Raw genomic sequence first — 15,947 nt, 5'->3', positions numbered from 1 at the left:
AATAACGGCTTGCAAGAGTGGCAAAAGCACATGTGTTATAATAACCACCAAACAAAACATTTTTTATCCACGTGCGATAAACAAAAATGTGACCTTTGGACTCAATAATGAAACGTTTTATCCAACGATGTACTTTCAATTAAACAAGACGTTAAAAACTCTTTTTATAGGCCAGTAGCTAAAAAAATATAATTTTTGTTTAACTTAAATCGACCCGGTTTACGTTTTTGTTTTTTGCACTCCAAATGTATATTAATTTTGACAAAAGATCATTTTAATTTTTAAATTGTTTCCTAGTCATTGCGCATGCGCGTACGTCACAATAGGACGCTGTGTACACGACCCCACGTAAAACATGCATTACATTACCATTCACCAAGAGTTTATTTCGCAGTTCGTATTCGCACAAGATATATTCTGCAGAAAGCCCTTTTGCAGTTTATGGTCAACTAGGAAGCGTAATTGTGAAAATAGGGAGGTTAGAATCCAGGACACATTTAGCGCGCATCTTTTGGATGGTGGGAAATTGAGAAAAAATTTTAATTGATCTGAAACAAATCATCCAACTGCTTGTCTTTCACTTCCGCAAATTGTCAAACAGAGTTCCTATGACGCAATCATTTTGACGATGAAAAGATCAAAAATGTTTATGCCAAAGTTCAAGTCTACCATTACAATGGACATGGTGTAATGCCGTGACTGACACTTGACCCTCAAATAATATCACTCTTTAAATGTTTTGAGAACAATAGTCATAAGACAATCGTATTTTCGACATTAATGTATTGAAATCAAGTTCACTTATAAAGAGTTGGGTAAATAGGAGTGAGTCTCAGGTCTTGTTTAAGCCGTCCCCTTTTTTCCAATAGATTGTGCAACGAGGACGGTTCGCTGGAGTAACGTACAATCTGCTTAAAAGAAGGAATGCGAGACATTTCTCACACACAGTCCCCTTTTGTACATTACATCACTAGACAATTTGTAATGCGCTAATACGCTACATCATGATGTCAGCTGTAAATTAGTTTAGCTTAAATTTAAAATATTTTTCAGCGTCTGCGCACTAGTTTAGTCTCTCCCCAATAATCGAAATATAGTCGACCCCGGCATTGCATACATTGTAACATCATGTTTTCACTCGGTATTTACAATTGAAAAGTTTTCATAACTCAACCGAGGTTTTCTATTTTCGTTGGCCAACCGAGGGAGCCGTTTATGTGCATCACAAATATAAGTGTTGAAGTCTTTCAAAACGTCAGAAAACAAATCAAGTTAATTGTATCTGAAAGTGAAAGGGCTAGGCTACCAAAAATAGCTTGCAATGAAAATGTTTTCGCCATCATTAATGGGACAAAATCGACATCACACCATCAACTTTCCACGTCTACCACGAGCTAGAGAGGATTAGATGCAACTCAACACGTAAGGTTTGATTTCATGTGAATTGGGTAGGTGATTAGAGGCATAAATAAACGTCGCCCGACTTCCTCAAATAGAGAACGAGCTTGCGCACAAATACGAAAGACACCCACGATAGCTTACGGCCAGAGGCGAAACTAGGACGCTTTTTAGGGGGGTGTGAATATTCATATATTCAGCTCTGCCCAGCTGACTACTTTTGAAATTAACTCGCAAACAAAGAATTCAGCAGAGCAGAGCAGAGATGAATATATGAATGTTCACCCCTCCCCACACCACCAATTAGCGTTCTAGTTTTGCCCCTGCTTACGGCTGAAGCCGGTCGAGGATGAAGGAAATTACCTGATTTAAGTAAGGGCAGTCTGCTTGGTAACAGTGAAAGGTGACACAGAATGTTCATATGTGAATTCCAAGCGAATTAAAATACATCCGCAGAGATTTTCTTTAATCCAACATTTATCAACAAACTATTTATCTTGCAAGCGACAAGATGGCAACACAATTGTTTTCATGATGATCAAAATGGTTTAATGGTTACGTTAAATCAATGTTTTGAATCGCATTTTTCAATCATATTCATGGTATTTCATGTCGCTCGAACTTCATAGCTACTGTATATGCCGTGACATGTGTCGTGAGGACTTGACGCTTTCTGTTCTTTGAATAAACACAATTTTAACCGCACCTAAAGGCCTATATACCTTCAACACTTAAAATACCTTCACAACTCGTTATTTAAATACCACGATTGTTTGTCTTTACTTAAAAGACACAAAGAAGTCAAACTATTTTCAAAACTATCGAAGCAGATTGACCCACAGTAACAAAATCAGTCGTTCCAACCAAAAGCACATTGTGCAATAAAACCACGCAGTTATACACTACAGTTCGGTGAGCAAATTTGCGATGCGTGCAAGCTTGCACTTTGCAATTATCAGCAACTCCACGTCTGGAAGCTTTATCATCTCTGCCAGTGCTGTCAAAAAAGCATTTTACGTATCTCACTTACAAAGCCAATTATCACATTTTAAGTGTTTCTGCCGTTATTCACGATGGCGTTAAGAAAATATTAAAGGCGTGTCCATGCCATTATCCTGACGTATGCTTGACAAGGAAGCACGGATGACGGAAGGACATGCCCAGCTTAGCATCCTTTACGATTTAAGTAGGCATTATGGTGTTTTCCTTTTCTTAGGGCTTATTGTGGGCGACAGCATAATAACAATATTACGTTGACAGCGAGTCTGTCGTTTATGTGCTGTTGAGTTGAAGTTTCGACGCTTGAAGACTTGTCTCGCAACTACGTAAATACATTATACCGTTAACTTGAAAATGAGTCCATTTGGAAACTCTTCCCAGTCCTTCAGAAGTACCGATGAGAACGAATCATCGCCTGATGGTAAGTTAAGTAAAACATATATTATTTGTTGCGTTTAATGTTTTAAAACCTTTTGAAGTCTATAAATACGGCAAGTGCTTGTGTCGTGTCCCACAAAATGAAACCGTAAACCATATCCTCACCGTAAAAAATGTAAACGCTGAAGTTTGGTTGAGGAAAAACAGTCAAGTTGTTTAATGTAATGACTTGATGCACATATTGCGTTATAAGTCGAATAAAAGAATAGTAACGCGTTTTTCATGTTTAACCTTTATCAAGACATCAAAAATTATTTTTTGTCGTTGTATTGTCGATCGATAGTTTTTGAAAAATATTTTTCGTCATGCAAGACAATGTGATAAAAGATAAAATATACGACAATAATAGATGATTCCTACTTCAAATAATTCACGCCAAAGTAGAGTAAGGCAGTTTATGTAAATCACAGTCCAAGCCTATACTGTAAATCGTAACAGTTTTCGTTCTCTTAAAACGTCATGTTTTTTTCTCGCTTGTGTCTATATAGTGCCTAGATAAGTTATATTGTAACATTAGAAAACGGAACAGTTTCTACACGTTCTTCACGCCCCCTCCCAAGCAGATCTTCACAACCCTCCCCTGCAGGTTTTCACAATCTCTACCCTGCAGGCATTGGAAAAGCTGCAATTTCCTATTGATGTGAATTCCATTATTACGAAGCTCTAAAACATTCACTTTTTCCAACTAAAATTTCAATAAACTTCCATGATAAATGTGTACAGTCAAACAACGTAAAAATTTGAATTTGAAAAGCAATCATCGAAAAATCTCGACCTCACATTTCCAATATATTAAAGTGAATATTTTCGCAAGTTTCGATTAAAATTTACGCATGCGGAGATTTCAAAATGAATTCTTTTATTCCTGAGAGGAAGATATTAGGAAAACACTGCGATACAGATCGAGATACACAGGACAAAAATAACAATCAAAATATGCGTCGAAACATCTATTGTCTGTACACAATCAGCGGGTAATTTGAATTCCACATTATCATTGCAAACCATCGCTAGACTAAACCTACACACAATAGCACGCAATAATTCCCTTTATAACACGCTATCCGTGTTCACCTGCTAAGAGTGAACTACTAAAATGCAATGAAATGCGAACGCAAGATAGTCACCCCAGCCATTGGGGGAATCAAGTACTAACATTCATGTTTTCCACATAAGTTCCCAGTCCACTGACACAATAAGATTACCTAAGGTGTGATTCGACTCACAAACAAGCTACTGCAGTTTGACTACTACAACAGACTGAAGAGAAAGCTTAAAAGAATTCGGGCAAGCTCCAAAAGATGGCAAGGAAAGGGTCTCATGAAATAAAATGAAAATTTCATATGCAACTATCGGTAAAACGGGACGAAATATGTTCCAATGAACAGTCGCCGTTCAGAGTAAGGCGAAATAAGCGACAAAGGCCGTTGCATGTTTGTAAATGTAGATCATCCAGGTTGGTATAGTCCAACTACCGCTAAGGTTGTCGAAACGTCAGTCAACAACAACAAAACAGTCCTTCTCAGGACTATACCAACCTGGACGATCTACATTTACAAACATGTAACGATACTCCCGGTTCAAACCATTTACTTTAAGAGGCCGTTGATTGATTTGAACTTATTCTTCAGAGCTTCATAACCAATGGCAGCGTTATGTAGGAATTTAACCGTACCCTTATTCAACTCATGCCAATGACGTTCATATTTCTTATGTATTGACAGTGAAATGTTTCATGACAACGTCAGTTTCTAGAGTGAAAACTATTATCATTAAAATAAAGATTTTTGTAAAGCTTTCCGAACGTCATTTTACGTAAACTGAGTTTGATAAAATTCCACGAACTAGCTAATAACCCATTTGAACTGAAAAAAGTTAGTGACTTTTACTGTTTCAGTCGACTCTCTCATACATCACAACTTCCCTACAATTTTACCAAAAACGAGAGTTACATTAAGGTATAAAGTAACAAAGCTGTTTCTTTTGGATTTGGAGACAGTCGTCGTATTGCTTTTTCTCTCGTCTCCGGCCATAGGAAGTGCTCCTGTGACGTCAATTTACATTTGTCTAAATCAGTTGACTCTCTTGTAGCACTGTTTATATTAGTAATATCTGAGATGCAATTTTCTTATTTGGTCTCAACAAAACACGACAAAACTTTACGCCACCGTCAGAGACGACGGGGACGAAGAATCATAAATCAAGGTATATGCTCCATTCTTTACGTCAAAACCATTACTACATACGTCAAAGACACGAGCCAATGATATTCACGCTGAAACTCACATAAATTAGAATTAATTTCAATAGCAGTTGCTAATGATCGCGACGGGTCTTTGCAAAAGTCACGCAAAATCATAACACACCATGATGAGGCACGTTCGCACTTTTCATCAACAAATACATTCAAATTTGACTCTTTAAAACGCTGCAGGGCTGCAATGGAGTGAATTTTGACATATTTAAGCTAATACAGCCTCCTAGGTGAGTTTTTTTTAAAAAGAGTTGTGGTAAGTCATTCGAGACGTAACTTTCAATGCGCTTTATAATTGTAATATTTTATGTGATTCGCTGCGAAATTCAATATTAATCCGCGAAACTGTTCCGTGAGATTTTCAAAAATTTTGGAGCTAGTTACAACTTAAAGTCACTGAATTTTTGGCCAGTTCGGGAACATTAAATATTTATTACACTATTCTATCAGACAATAGCTTAGCTATATATGATGTTACCAGCAAGTTAGCTTCAGTAATTCATACGTTCAAACTTCAAGATCACTTCTTTAGCAAACACATCATACGAATAAATTTTAGGAATCATAATCACTAGCAAGGAAGTTTCAATTTTGATAAAAAAAAAACAAAAACGTTTCGTGTTTCACCGTTATCGCTTCTTATTGCTGCTGACAAAATAGCATGTTTTTCAAGTGATAGACACGTGCTTATCACATTTTTGTGAACAATATTGAATAGTCTCCGAAGATTTATATAGTATCTATATGTTGGTAATAAAAAGGACATCAATTTGTTACTTATACGATAATACTTATATCAGATAAGTGTATGAGGATACGCGTTATGTGGGCTAAGTATGATAATTATGTGACTTTCGATTGATGTCTCGTATAAATTTAGGAAAAAGTAATTGCAATAGGAAAGAAGCGTTTCAACTATTTCCTAATGCTTAAAGGAATGAGGAAATTTATCTTTCGAAAAGACTAAACGGCTACTTTTTCCTTCTAGGCAAACTAATCCCTTTAAAAGGAACATTTTGTATCACTGAAACAAGACAAAATGAATGAAACATTATTAAGATGCCAATACCCCCTGCCCTCCGGCTCTATGACACCGAGTAGATTGTCATAGTTCTTTATTGATTTTATGAGTTACGCAATTAAGTTGTTTCTCGTGGTTTGTTCACGTGTCATGAGCAAGGAGACTAGCAGCTAGCAAAAAGTCAATTTCTTGAAAACGTACGACATATAAAATATACCTCTGTTATTTCGACATAGAATACGATTTTCAATTCCTGTAACTTGATCAATACTTCGACATGTAGCACGATAAAAAAATTCAAGAGTGAAGGAAGTTTTTTTTAACATACATTCAATATAATAATTCTATCCTCGAACCATTACCAAGAATGGCAGACAGGATACGCACTAATATCGACACCAAAAAACATTTACGTGGGCTTTTCACAAGACTAGTTCAATGTCCAAATTATATTATATTATGCTAAGCAAGCATTGATGCAATTTCGTTACGCGACAAAAACGTGCTAATCTCTATGGTATGCATAAAATAATACACAAATTAGGGCATTTTGCGATTCATAATAGGACAAGTTGGCGGACTTAGCCGTGTTTCCACTTAAAAAATCACGAGAGAAAAGTTCCAGTTCCTGTCATTATGTATTTTATACAAATATGCCCTTGTATGAACTTGTAAAATTTCACCCAATATTCACAATTCGAGATAAACATAATTCGTAAGACGCCTCGTAACACGGACAAGTCGGCATCTCATAGCAAGTTCAGGTATTTTCTCTGTTTAGCGACGTAATAATATAAAGTAATAACATAAAATATATTCTTTGAAACAGTTTTAAGTTCTAATATCTCTTCATGAAAGTTAAACTAATCAGGCAAAACGGTCATGTTGTCGCTCATTCAATACACGGGAATCGGTACGATGTGAAATAAACATAAAATTAATGAACTTTCGCTATTTAATATCGAAAACAAACAAAAAGATAGTAATCAATAAATCGAAACCTCAGCGTCTAATGCGCATGCTCCATCCTCATTACAGTTGCCTCCGAAGACATCTTACTCGCTCAAATGGAGATATTTATCATCGTTGTCGCAATAGTTGCAGTCGCTGCAGCCCTCGTTATACTGGCATTACTTCAACTAAGAGTAAAAAGACAGATCGTTGTTGGGAATGCCGTCAGAACTCAAAACATCACAATTGAAAATGCAATTTCTGATAGCGTGGATGAAGTCGCGTTGGACTATCCAAATGATCTTATTTTGAAAAATGGCCCGCCACCATACTTACAAGGTATGAATCTAAGCGTTATATTTGACGAAAACTTTGCGAAAAAAAAGACAAAATATCTTCCTTAATACGTGAATTGAACGTGTGATTGAGATCTCTGTGATAAGCGTTAGTCTGTCGGACTCTCGTATAGATAACCTAAAAGCGATTTGAAAAGTCGAATATCGACGAAAAGGCAAGGAACAAAAGACCTTATCGTATAAAGCAACGAGTTTTCACTGTAGTATGTAGGATTTGAAAATTTACTTAGGAACAGTAAAACAATGTCGATCAAGGTTTTTTTTTCACAATTCGTATGTGTGCATTAAAAATGGCTGTCTAGCAACGTTATAACACGGAAATAAAATGCACAGTATGCCTACTGTTCCACAAGAAATTCATGAATTCAGCTGTAATTCACTTCTATTAATCAACATTTTACTGCTTTTCAATGTATCAAATTTTATTACTTCAAATGTATATCCATGTAATATGCATCTATATTATAACATATATCTATAATCTATAAAGTTATTCTTGACAAAAAGACGCCTTCAAGCGTTGACGACAACCTAGTTACCGCAATAAAACATACATAAATAATGCGATGAAAGACTAAAACGTTCTTTGTCTTTCTAGTTATGAAAAGCCCCGAGTTATATCCGTTGTCGTCTACAGTTGATCTAGCGGAGATTGACGATCGCGACCGAGAACGGACCGATGTTAAAATCCGACTTCCAACTTCACCAGTGCACAACGAACGCACGAAAAGAACATGGAATCTTTTTCTCAATTCGGTACTTCGACATGACGACCATATTGCCAACAATTCCCAAGAGGAAGTCATTAAGACCAGCAAAACATCCGTATCACAAGATCATTATACAATAGACATGCAAACGGCATCGCACGACGTTTTGCCGACGTATGACGAAGTGAAACCGAAAAATTCACAGGAACAAAAACCTAACCCAAGACAACCACTAAAGAAAGTCAACTACAACACTTTGCCGCGACTAAACTTTCGTGCGGAAGAAAGAAATCTTCCAGTACAAAATAACAATGCGTTTACCGTATCAAACACGATACGGGAATACTTTAGAGACGATCCCGGAGATTTTCAAGAGAGCGCAGTGGAGACTGGGTCAAAGAGGCCACGTTTCGCAACATTATAGGAGCGAACGAATGTCGATTGAGGTTGAGTCAAAAGAAGTGAACAGAAGTTCACGTTTCTTTGAATGAGAGACATTCTTCATTCACAGATACAAACATTGAAACACGCAACAAAGACTCTTTCATATAAACATGAACCAACAGCGGAAATGAACGTAAACTAAACAAACTATTGTGACAGAAACTCACAATAATAATATTCTCCCCCCTAAAATTAAGGACCAATGTAATATATATATATATATATATTTTATTTTGTATATAAAGTGCTTAATAATAAGAAAAAGAAAACTTTGGAAATCAAACCGTCGTTTTTACTAATTTACTATTTCACAAAACAGCGAATCGGGCAAAATAGATTCCAGGAACCTAACACTGATAAAAACGATGGAATTTCGTATTAAATTACAGTAGCGAATCCAGGGTAGGTCCGAAATTTAGAATAATTACTAAAAACATATTCCATTTTAAAACAATTTGGAGCAAATCCTATCGTGAGTATTTTAATCTCAAATTTTTTTAGAAATTACGAACCAACAGCGTCGTTAAAAAGTCTTGTAAATAAATTTAAAATGAGCTTCGATAAATTATTTTGACCTTCACTAGATCACCCAAATGATCCGCCACTGGATTAAAACTCTGTGGATTCGGATTTCACCAGATCAGTGGACCACAAAGTCGGTATGTTCAACCGGAAGCTGTTGTATATTTATTCAATTGCGAATTGCGACAGTATAAACTATAGAATAACTGGAACTCGTATAATGAAATTCGAAGGTGAAAGAGGTTTATAATCTTACTTTTAAACATTGACCGGTAATGACAAAAACACGATTTGTTGACTGCTTTTGGGTAAGTGCAATGCTTACGGATTTTAATGTATACAACAACGTATAGAAAAATATCAAAAAAATACCTTAGATGGTATTTATACGTAAAAATGCCCCTGACTTTTCAAATCAGGAAGTAATTCCAAATATTGCTAGACGTTATAACTGGAATTCCACTATTTAGCTTTATTTAGTAGTATTTGAGTAAATAGACGTAAAATTGTCAAAAACAGGGGAGAGTAAAAATGTACATTCATATATTGCAACAGCTAGCATAATTATGTTGATAATGTGAAAATTGATATGTATTTTAAACGACACTAATTCGACTTATGTTTACAGTGGAATATTGTTAATGTTTGACAACGGACCGAGTGAGAGAATCTTTAGGACAAAGGGTTGAAAGAGCAAGCTTCAAAATCTAAAATCATTCTTTGTCGTAATTCGATATTCCTCACTTGCGTATTTTACTTCCTTATTATCGTGACAACTTAAAAGGCGTACTTTGAATTTCAAATGAGTGATTATAGCTTCAACCATTTGAAAGTAAAATTAGAGAGCACCACTTAGAGTGTGCATTTTACTGTCAATTTTACAAAATTCAACCATCTGCACACAGGAAGTTGAATATTTAGGATATTGCACATTTCTACCATGGTATCCTCAATTCTTGTTCCTCTAACACTGTAGGGCAATGAATTCAACAGCACGTTGGGATTTGATGTCCTATGTAAACGCATGAGAGATGGCAAGCAAGTCTGTACAGATTTTGAAGAATTTATGAAACAAAGGTATATAAATATGTTATAAAATTGAAAAGGTTATACTGTGTCATATTTATACTTTATATATATTTATTACAAATTGCCTTTTTCTACAGAGCGGAGGCTGAAGAAAGATATGGAAGATCTTTGATGACTTGCAAAAGTTGGAGAAAATGGGCCTGAGATTGGGTATAGGCTTGTGATTGATCATGCAATGCAATAACCAGCTTAACAACTATATTAAACAACTTTTTTACCATTAGAACATTAAAACAATCATGGGATGTACTGCGACAAGGTAGGTTAAAAACAGTAGTTTTGTCAGTGGGTATTGAAAGGCCAATATATATGTACCATGGTTTGAGGTAACAAAATTTAGTTGGCTACTGTACCCCCAAATTATTGAAACATGTTCAAATGATTCCACATAGAAACAGAGCATATTGGCCATGCTCATTTGCAGCTCAGTCAACAATTGACAGAGCAATTAGGAAAACTTCATGAGTTCAAAGAGAGTCAAAGGACTAAACGAAAAGAGGTATGAATGAAGTGTCTGTCATTATGTTTTCACTTTTAACTTCTTAACTCCCTCTTGCTTACATGTCTTTCTCCTTCCTCGATTTCACACTGAAGATTGAAGATAAAATAAAGAAATGCCAGAAAGATAAAAAGAACTGTTATGATAGAAACTTGACTGTATGTCTTTTTCTTCTATCTTTTCCTAATTAGTGAATTAGGAAATGAATACAATGAATGTGCACTTTTCAAACTTTTGTTTCACAAAATGAACTGCATCCTTTATGTGCTCACTTTAAGGCCAAGCGAAATTATGAAAATAAGTGCAAAGAACACGACACTAGTGAAGATAACCACAAGAAATTGGTATCCGCTCAGAGCAATAATGAAGAGAAGGTAAACTCAAATTGAGCCACAAAGATGAGTTTGCGCATAAAATGTCTCAGTCACAAAACACACATGTTTGCCATGAAAGAGATAAGTTTGAGGTATAATGTAAATTGCAAGCTTAGTGATAACTTTTTACTTCAGGCACGGATAAAGTTATCGAAAGCAAAAACAGCAATGGAAAATGCAGGTAGGTTTCTACAAATAAAATTCTCCTCAGTTCTTTCATATTCTAAATGAATTCTTCATTCCAAAGATACCAACTATCAGACAACAATAAAGCAATTAGAGGAAGCACGCAGAGAATGGGAGCGTGAAATGGAGATTTGTTGCAATGTATGTACATATTTAAGTACTTAACAAAGTGACTTGTACAGTATCGAAGCAACTGAATAAACATTACCTGCTTTAAGGTGTTTCAAGAACTTGAGGAGGAAAGAATATCATTTCTCAGGGAGAGTATGTGGACATACACAAACCTTGGATCAGGAAACTGTGTCAAAACAGACGATGTAAGCCATCATCCAGAAGTAATTTGGGCTCGAACTCAAGCTCCCTAGTGTGCTATTTAACTGCAGTTTTGCAATTGTAACTAAAAGTTGTGATGCTAAAATATAAAGTCATTGTTGTTTTAGATCTATGAAGATATTCGTAAATCATTGGAATGCTGTGATATTGACAGTGATATATACTTTTTTGTCAGTTCCAAACAAACTGGAAGTGAAAGGCCTGGTACTCACTCTTGTACATGCTGTTTTGATGCACTGTTGTAGAACAGAAAAAATTTTATTGCTATAAAATGATTTCATTTTTTTTACAGCTGAAATTTTTTATGAAAACTTCTACACTGCACAAAACGATCAAAAAATAGCCCTGCCCACACACCAACGAGCTAATCATCATAAGAATGGAGTTGACCTGCCACCAATACCAAGCAATTCATCAAAAATCAACGGTAATTTTGTAATCACTTCAGGAAAATTACCAGTTGTTGTCGCATTGACAATCTTTATGGATATTAAATAGATGATGACGAGGAAGACCCAAACTACTCAACAGTGAGTGACCTCAAGACACCCAAACGTGCAAAGTGGGTGAAAGCTGACTTTGATTACAAAGCACAGGGTGATGAAGAACTTAGTTTTCAACAAGGGGACATGATAAAAGTCTTACATGAAGAAGATGAAACATGGTGGTTTGGGGAATGCAAACATCGTAAAGGGATGTTTCCAAAAACGTTTGTGTCAGTTGCAAATAAATGAATTGGTAATAGAGGCAAAAATTTTTTTGTTGAATTGGCCTTCGCTTTTGAAAATCATTCGTAACCATTCATTATAGCAATTGATAAAACTAACATTGTAAAACATCACCCAAAATCATGTAAATGGTAGAGTATATCACCATGCATGCATTGTGATCTTATACAATAACTTCATAAATTTAAATAATAATTAGATCATTTTAAAATTGAACGTAGTTAGGTATTAATTATGAATTGAATTTTACATTTTTGCAAAATTCAATTAAATGTATACTCGAATTGAGGAATCAATACCATATTAAAAATGTTGACCTACAAACTAAATACATCATACTTGTTCCCATCGTGGAATTTATAAAGTAAACACACTCCAGAAATCACGATTAGGGACGGATCTAGTTTATAGAGGCATGCAATTTCCACTGCAGACTTTCGATATTACTACCAACTTTGAACTTATAAGTTCCACTTTGACTCAGTCCTATCTGCACAATTTTCTACCCAATAATATTATTATAACAGCCTATTGTATATGCATGCCTTTTTCATTTTTTTTGAAGGAAGACTTGTGTGAAATCCTCCCCCCCCATGCAAATGATAATGGAGATTGATTTAGTAAAAGAATTCAAATTTATTATAATATTAAACAATGATTTAAATTAAAATTCTTTCACTTTGTGAGAGAAAAGACTCCTTCCACCAAAACAAAGGTTTTATGAAGATGTTTAGGGTTAAAAGTAGAAATCACAATCCATAGTTATTTCAACTTGCATATCGATGTTATCAGACTGCATACAAATCGAAGCGAGGTGCGGAGAAGTGGTCATTTCACTATATTGGTTTAATCTTGAAGTGCAAACCAATAAGTGAAAAGACAAGACATTTAAGGTCCTGAACTAGATAGTATAGACACCTCAAACCATCTGCATCGCTAGAAAATTAAAACTGTGTTTTAGATCCTTGTCTTAAAAGGCAAAATTCCTATCAACTTATGTGTGAAAGTTTTTTGCATCTCTATCAAAGAGTGCACAACGATTTCAATTTTCTGTCGACTGATAAAACACAGAATTTGTTAATTTATCAAATCCTGCATATTCATGATCAGCGTGCGAATTAGTTCAGAAAAAACGATGTGCAATTTTTTTGACAAAAGGGTTTCTTTATAGGCATAATCAAATCGATATTACAGTAATTATTATACAGTGCTAATTGCTAAATTAATATTTTTAAACTTGAACAAATTCATATGATTTACGACAGTGTTTTTCGTTAAAACCGCTGATTTTTGCACATCGTTTGAAAAAGTGATATGCAATTGTTTTCATTTTAGCTAAAACGATGTGCAAATTGCACACCGTTAATTCGCACACTGTTCATGATGTGTGTACATTGTAACAACAATTAATTATCGCTTACTTGCACTGATTGACATCCACCAGGGAACCAATTTTTGAAGTGTTAAATGCGATGTGTAAGCCATCCATGACTATTTCTAATTCCTACAACAACAAATGATTCAATAAATCAATTATAAGACAACACTGGACTGAAAAAGTTAATCTACTTAAAAAAGACTAATAACCAAAACATAGAATAAGGAATACACAAAAGGTTGCTCTAAAGTTACATGTTTTTAGATGTAGATCGTCTAGGTTAGTAGAGTCCTGAGAAGGAATATTGGTGTAGATGTGCAAGTTTTGACAACCTAACAAGTAGTCATGTTCAGAGTCAAGTGTTGCTCTATTGAAAATTTTTTGTGCCATTGATATCTTACTAAAGACAGCTAGTCAATCTTCTTTTTTAATAAATAGGAACCATTAAATCATGGCTAACCACAGACAGTTATCTAATTAAATATACAGCACCAAGTTACACAATGAAGTGCCCTTTCATATAATGTGTCATTACTAATTTTTTTTGCCTCGGTGGGAGTTCAGAGAAAACAAGAAAAGTATTGATATGATTTTAAAAACAGTTCATTTTTTATTGAACATGATTTTAAAAAAAAATTTATTAAGTCTTTTAAATTGGTCAATTTGACTTTGGCTATAAATACAAAACACTTGGGCAAAAACTTCAATGTGATAATCTACTTATTCTATGACAATAATACATGACATCCATCTTTAACTATTAAGTCACACACACACACATACCTGTCGGCCAACTCGATCAGGTTGGGGCCAAAGGGAATCATCCTCTTTCAAAATCTGGAAAGACAACAAATACAATAAGTTTATAGTCAAGACACATAAGTTTATGGTCAAGTGGGATATAAATTTTAACTGTTGCAAGTGGTTGAAAGGAAGTTACATGCATTAAAGTCATTTTCTTAACAAAGGAACAACAAAAGCATGTCATAGTTATTTTTCAGCAGTTTCAAAAGGCCTTAGTAATGGCAATAACCTGAATAATATAACACATGTAAATGGACTGCACACAACTGTACAGTTTATACAAGTTAAGGGAAGGGACAAATATGTTTCTGCCAAAAAGAAGTAATATGACATCTGGGAGAGAGGGGCTTTTCAGACATGAAGTCTTTTTTCTCTCGAAATATATGCACATAAACACTGAGTACTAAGAATTTTGAGAGCCAATATGACAGCAAATATGAGTTAATTACCACAAAAAAATGTAGTTGATAAGAGATGTTGAGTGCTGTGTTTGTTGAACAACTTTTTCCAGTTATGAGTGTATTGAATGCACACAAGCAATTGATGTAATCAGTGGCAAACGATAAATAATTATAGTGGATAAAGTCAAACAATTATCACTATCGTAGCCCGACTTCTTTGGTAGGGGGTAGGGGGGTTTGTGAGAGATGTCATATTGATGTCTTTGGCAGAAACATATATTTCACCCTCCACTTACCTTGGATATGTAAAAAATTTGTCAAGATATAATACAAAACAACTATACAAAAATTTGTCAAGATATAATACCTAAAATATGATTAAAATTGAAGCCTTTGTGTAAGCTAGGAAAGGATAATATAACAACACTGCAACAAAAATATATTTACTATCTGAAAGTAGTTTTCTACTTACTTCACTGTCTTCAATAATACGTTTCAATTCGTCCATCACACTTTTGGAGACATAAGCCTAAAAAAATTACAATTTATTTCACATTAAATTCATTCAACGTTTCTCCTTCCATTCGTTTATTTACTAACGACTGAGTAATTCAAAATTGAACTTTTAATATCGTTTCTACCTCTTTTTTTATCATGGTGTCGTTTTTGTAGTTTGAATTATTCGCGTATCTCAACTTCCCTGAGAAAAATAAAGAAGCAAAATTATTGAAGCCACGACGGTTTTGAAAAATGAAATAACTCCAACTGAAGCACTACGAATTTAATTTCATATTACCGTCGGGTCTGAACTCAAATTCGAGAAATTCATGACCAAATTTGCCTTTATGTCCAACATAATATCGAACGTAAAAATCCGCCATTGCACTTGTTTGTAATGCCACGTGTTTCCAAGTCGTTTCCAGTCCACTTTTACCTCAGTCGAGCAACGTGGAACTCAAAAGCGAACGCCCACATAAATTATTGTCGATTTCAGTTAACTTTTCAAATGGCGGTTGCCAAGTTACTTTCTAATGTTGCCAACTACATTTCCAAATATGGAAT

The 15,947-nt window shown here is 34.9% G+C and overlaps 3 protein-coding genes across 5 annotated transcripts; 2 read left to right on the top strand and 1 right to left on the bottom strand.

The window, feature by feature from the left end:
* The first annotated feature begins 2,628 nt into the window (after positions 1-2,628).
* On the top strand, positions 2,629-8,816 carry LOC124450412. Of its 3 annotated transcripts, none has more exons than XM_047001067.1 (3): positions 2,629-2,818; positions 7,149-7,400; positions 8,016-8,816. In XM_047001067.1, the coding sequence occupies exons 1-3, from the start codon at positions 2,752-2,754 to the stop codon at positions 8,549-8,551; spliced, it is 855 nt and encodes a 284-aa protein (XP_046857023.1). In that variant the 5' UTR covers positions 2,629-2,751; the 3' UTR covers positions 8,552-8,816. The 3 variants fall into 3 exon arrangements, with proteins under 3 accessions (XP_046857023.1, XP_046857024.1, XP_046857025.1); XM_047001068.1 differs by lacking the exon at positions 2,629-2,818 and adding an exon at positions 5,155-5,319; XM_047001069.1 differs by lacking the exon at positions 2,629-2,818 and adding an exon at positions 6,000-6,874.
* Positions 8,817-9,201: 385 nt separating this feature from the next.
* Positions 9,202-12,631, top strand: LOC124450909 (proline-serine-threonine phosphatase-interacting protein 2-like). Its single transcript, XM_047001561.1, is given in 14 exon segments — positions 9,202-9,401; positions 10,070-10,170; positions 10,260-10,295; positions 10,297-10,332; positions 10,407-10,441; positions 10,575-10,681; positions 10,777-10,839; positions 10,960-11,055; positions 11,191-11,236; positions 11,303-11,382; positions 11,460-11,558; positions 11,682-11,778; positions 11,867-12,001; positions 12,073-12,631. Coding segments are annotated over 14 exon segments (1,200 nt in total). The 5' UTR covers positions 9,202-9,368; the 3' UTR covers positions 12,309-12,631.
* A 287-nt stretch (positions 12,632-12,918) lies between these two features.
* LOC124450911 (protein mago nashi homolog) lies at positions 12,919-15,800 on the bottom strand. Its single transcript, XM_047001562.1, has 6 exons — positions 15,682-15,800; positions 15,527-15,585; positions 15,358-15,414; positions 14,464-14,517; positions 13,724-13,806; positions 12,919-13,238 (listed from the first exon to the last, which is right to left on the bottom strand). Exons 1-6 carry the CDS (start codon positions 15,764-15,766, stop codon positions 13,139-13,141), a joined length of 438 nt encoding a protein of 145 aa, XP_046857518.1. The 5' UTR covers positions 15,767-15,800; the 3' UTR covers positions 12,919-13,138.
* Between the last annotated feature and the right edge of the window lie 147 nt (positions 15,801-15,947).

The sequence above is a fragment of the Xenia sp. Carnegie-2017 genome, unplaced genomic scaffold, assembly GCF_021976095.1.
Source record: "Xenia sp. Carnegie-2017 unplaced genomic scaffold, XeniaSp_v1 HiC_scaffold_24, whole genome shotgun sequence".
Classification (NCBI taxonomy): domain Eukaryota; kingdom Metazoa; phylum Cnidaria; class Anthozoa; order Malacalcyonacea; family Xeniidae; genus Xenia; species Xenia sp. Carnegie-2017.
This window is presented reverse-complemented; position numbering and strand designations above follow the sequence as displayed.

Excerpts from the sequence above, each read along its gene's own strand:
- LOC124450911 (XM_047001562.1), bottom strand. The coding sequence starts at position 15,766 with ATGGCGGATTTTTACGTTCGATATTATGTTGGACATAAAGGCAAATTT. Across the intron at positions 15,415-15,526 it reads ACACCATGATAAAAAAAGAG|GCTTATGTCTCCAAAAGTGT; the intron begins GTAGAAACGATA and ends TAATTTTTTTAG. Across the intron at positions 13,807-14,463 it reads CTGATCGAGTTGGCCGACAG|GAATTAGAAATAGTCATGGA; the intron begins GTATGTGTGTGT and ends TTGTTGTTGTAG.
- LOC124450412 (XM_047001067.1), top strand. The coding sequence starts at position 2,752 with ATGAGTCCATTTGGAAACTCTTCCCAGTCCTTCAGAAGTACCGATGAG. Across the intron at positions 2,819-7,148 it reads GAACGAATCATCGCCTGATG|TTGCCTCCGAAGACATCTTA; the intron begins GTAAGTTAAGTA and ends TCCTCATTACAG. Across the intron at positions 7,401-8,015 it reads CCCGCCACCATACTTACAAG|TTATGAAAAGCCCCGAGTTA; the intron begins GTATGAATCTAA and ends TTGTCTTTCTAG.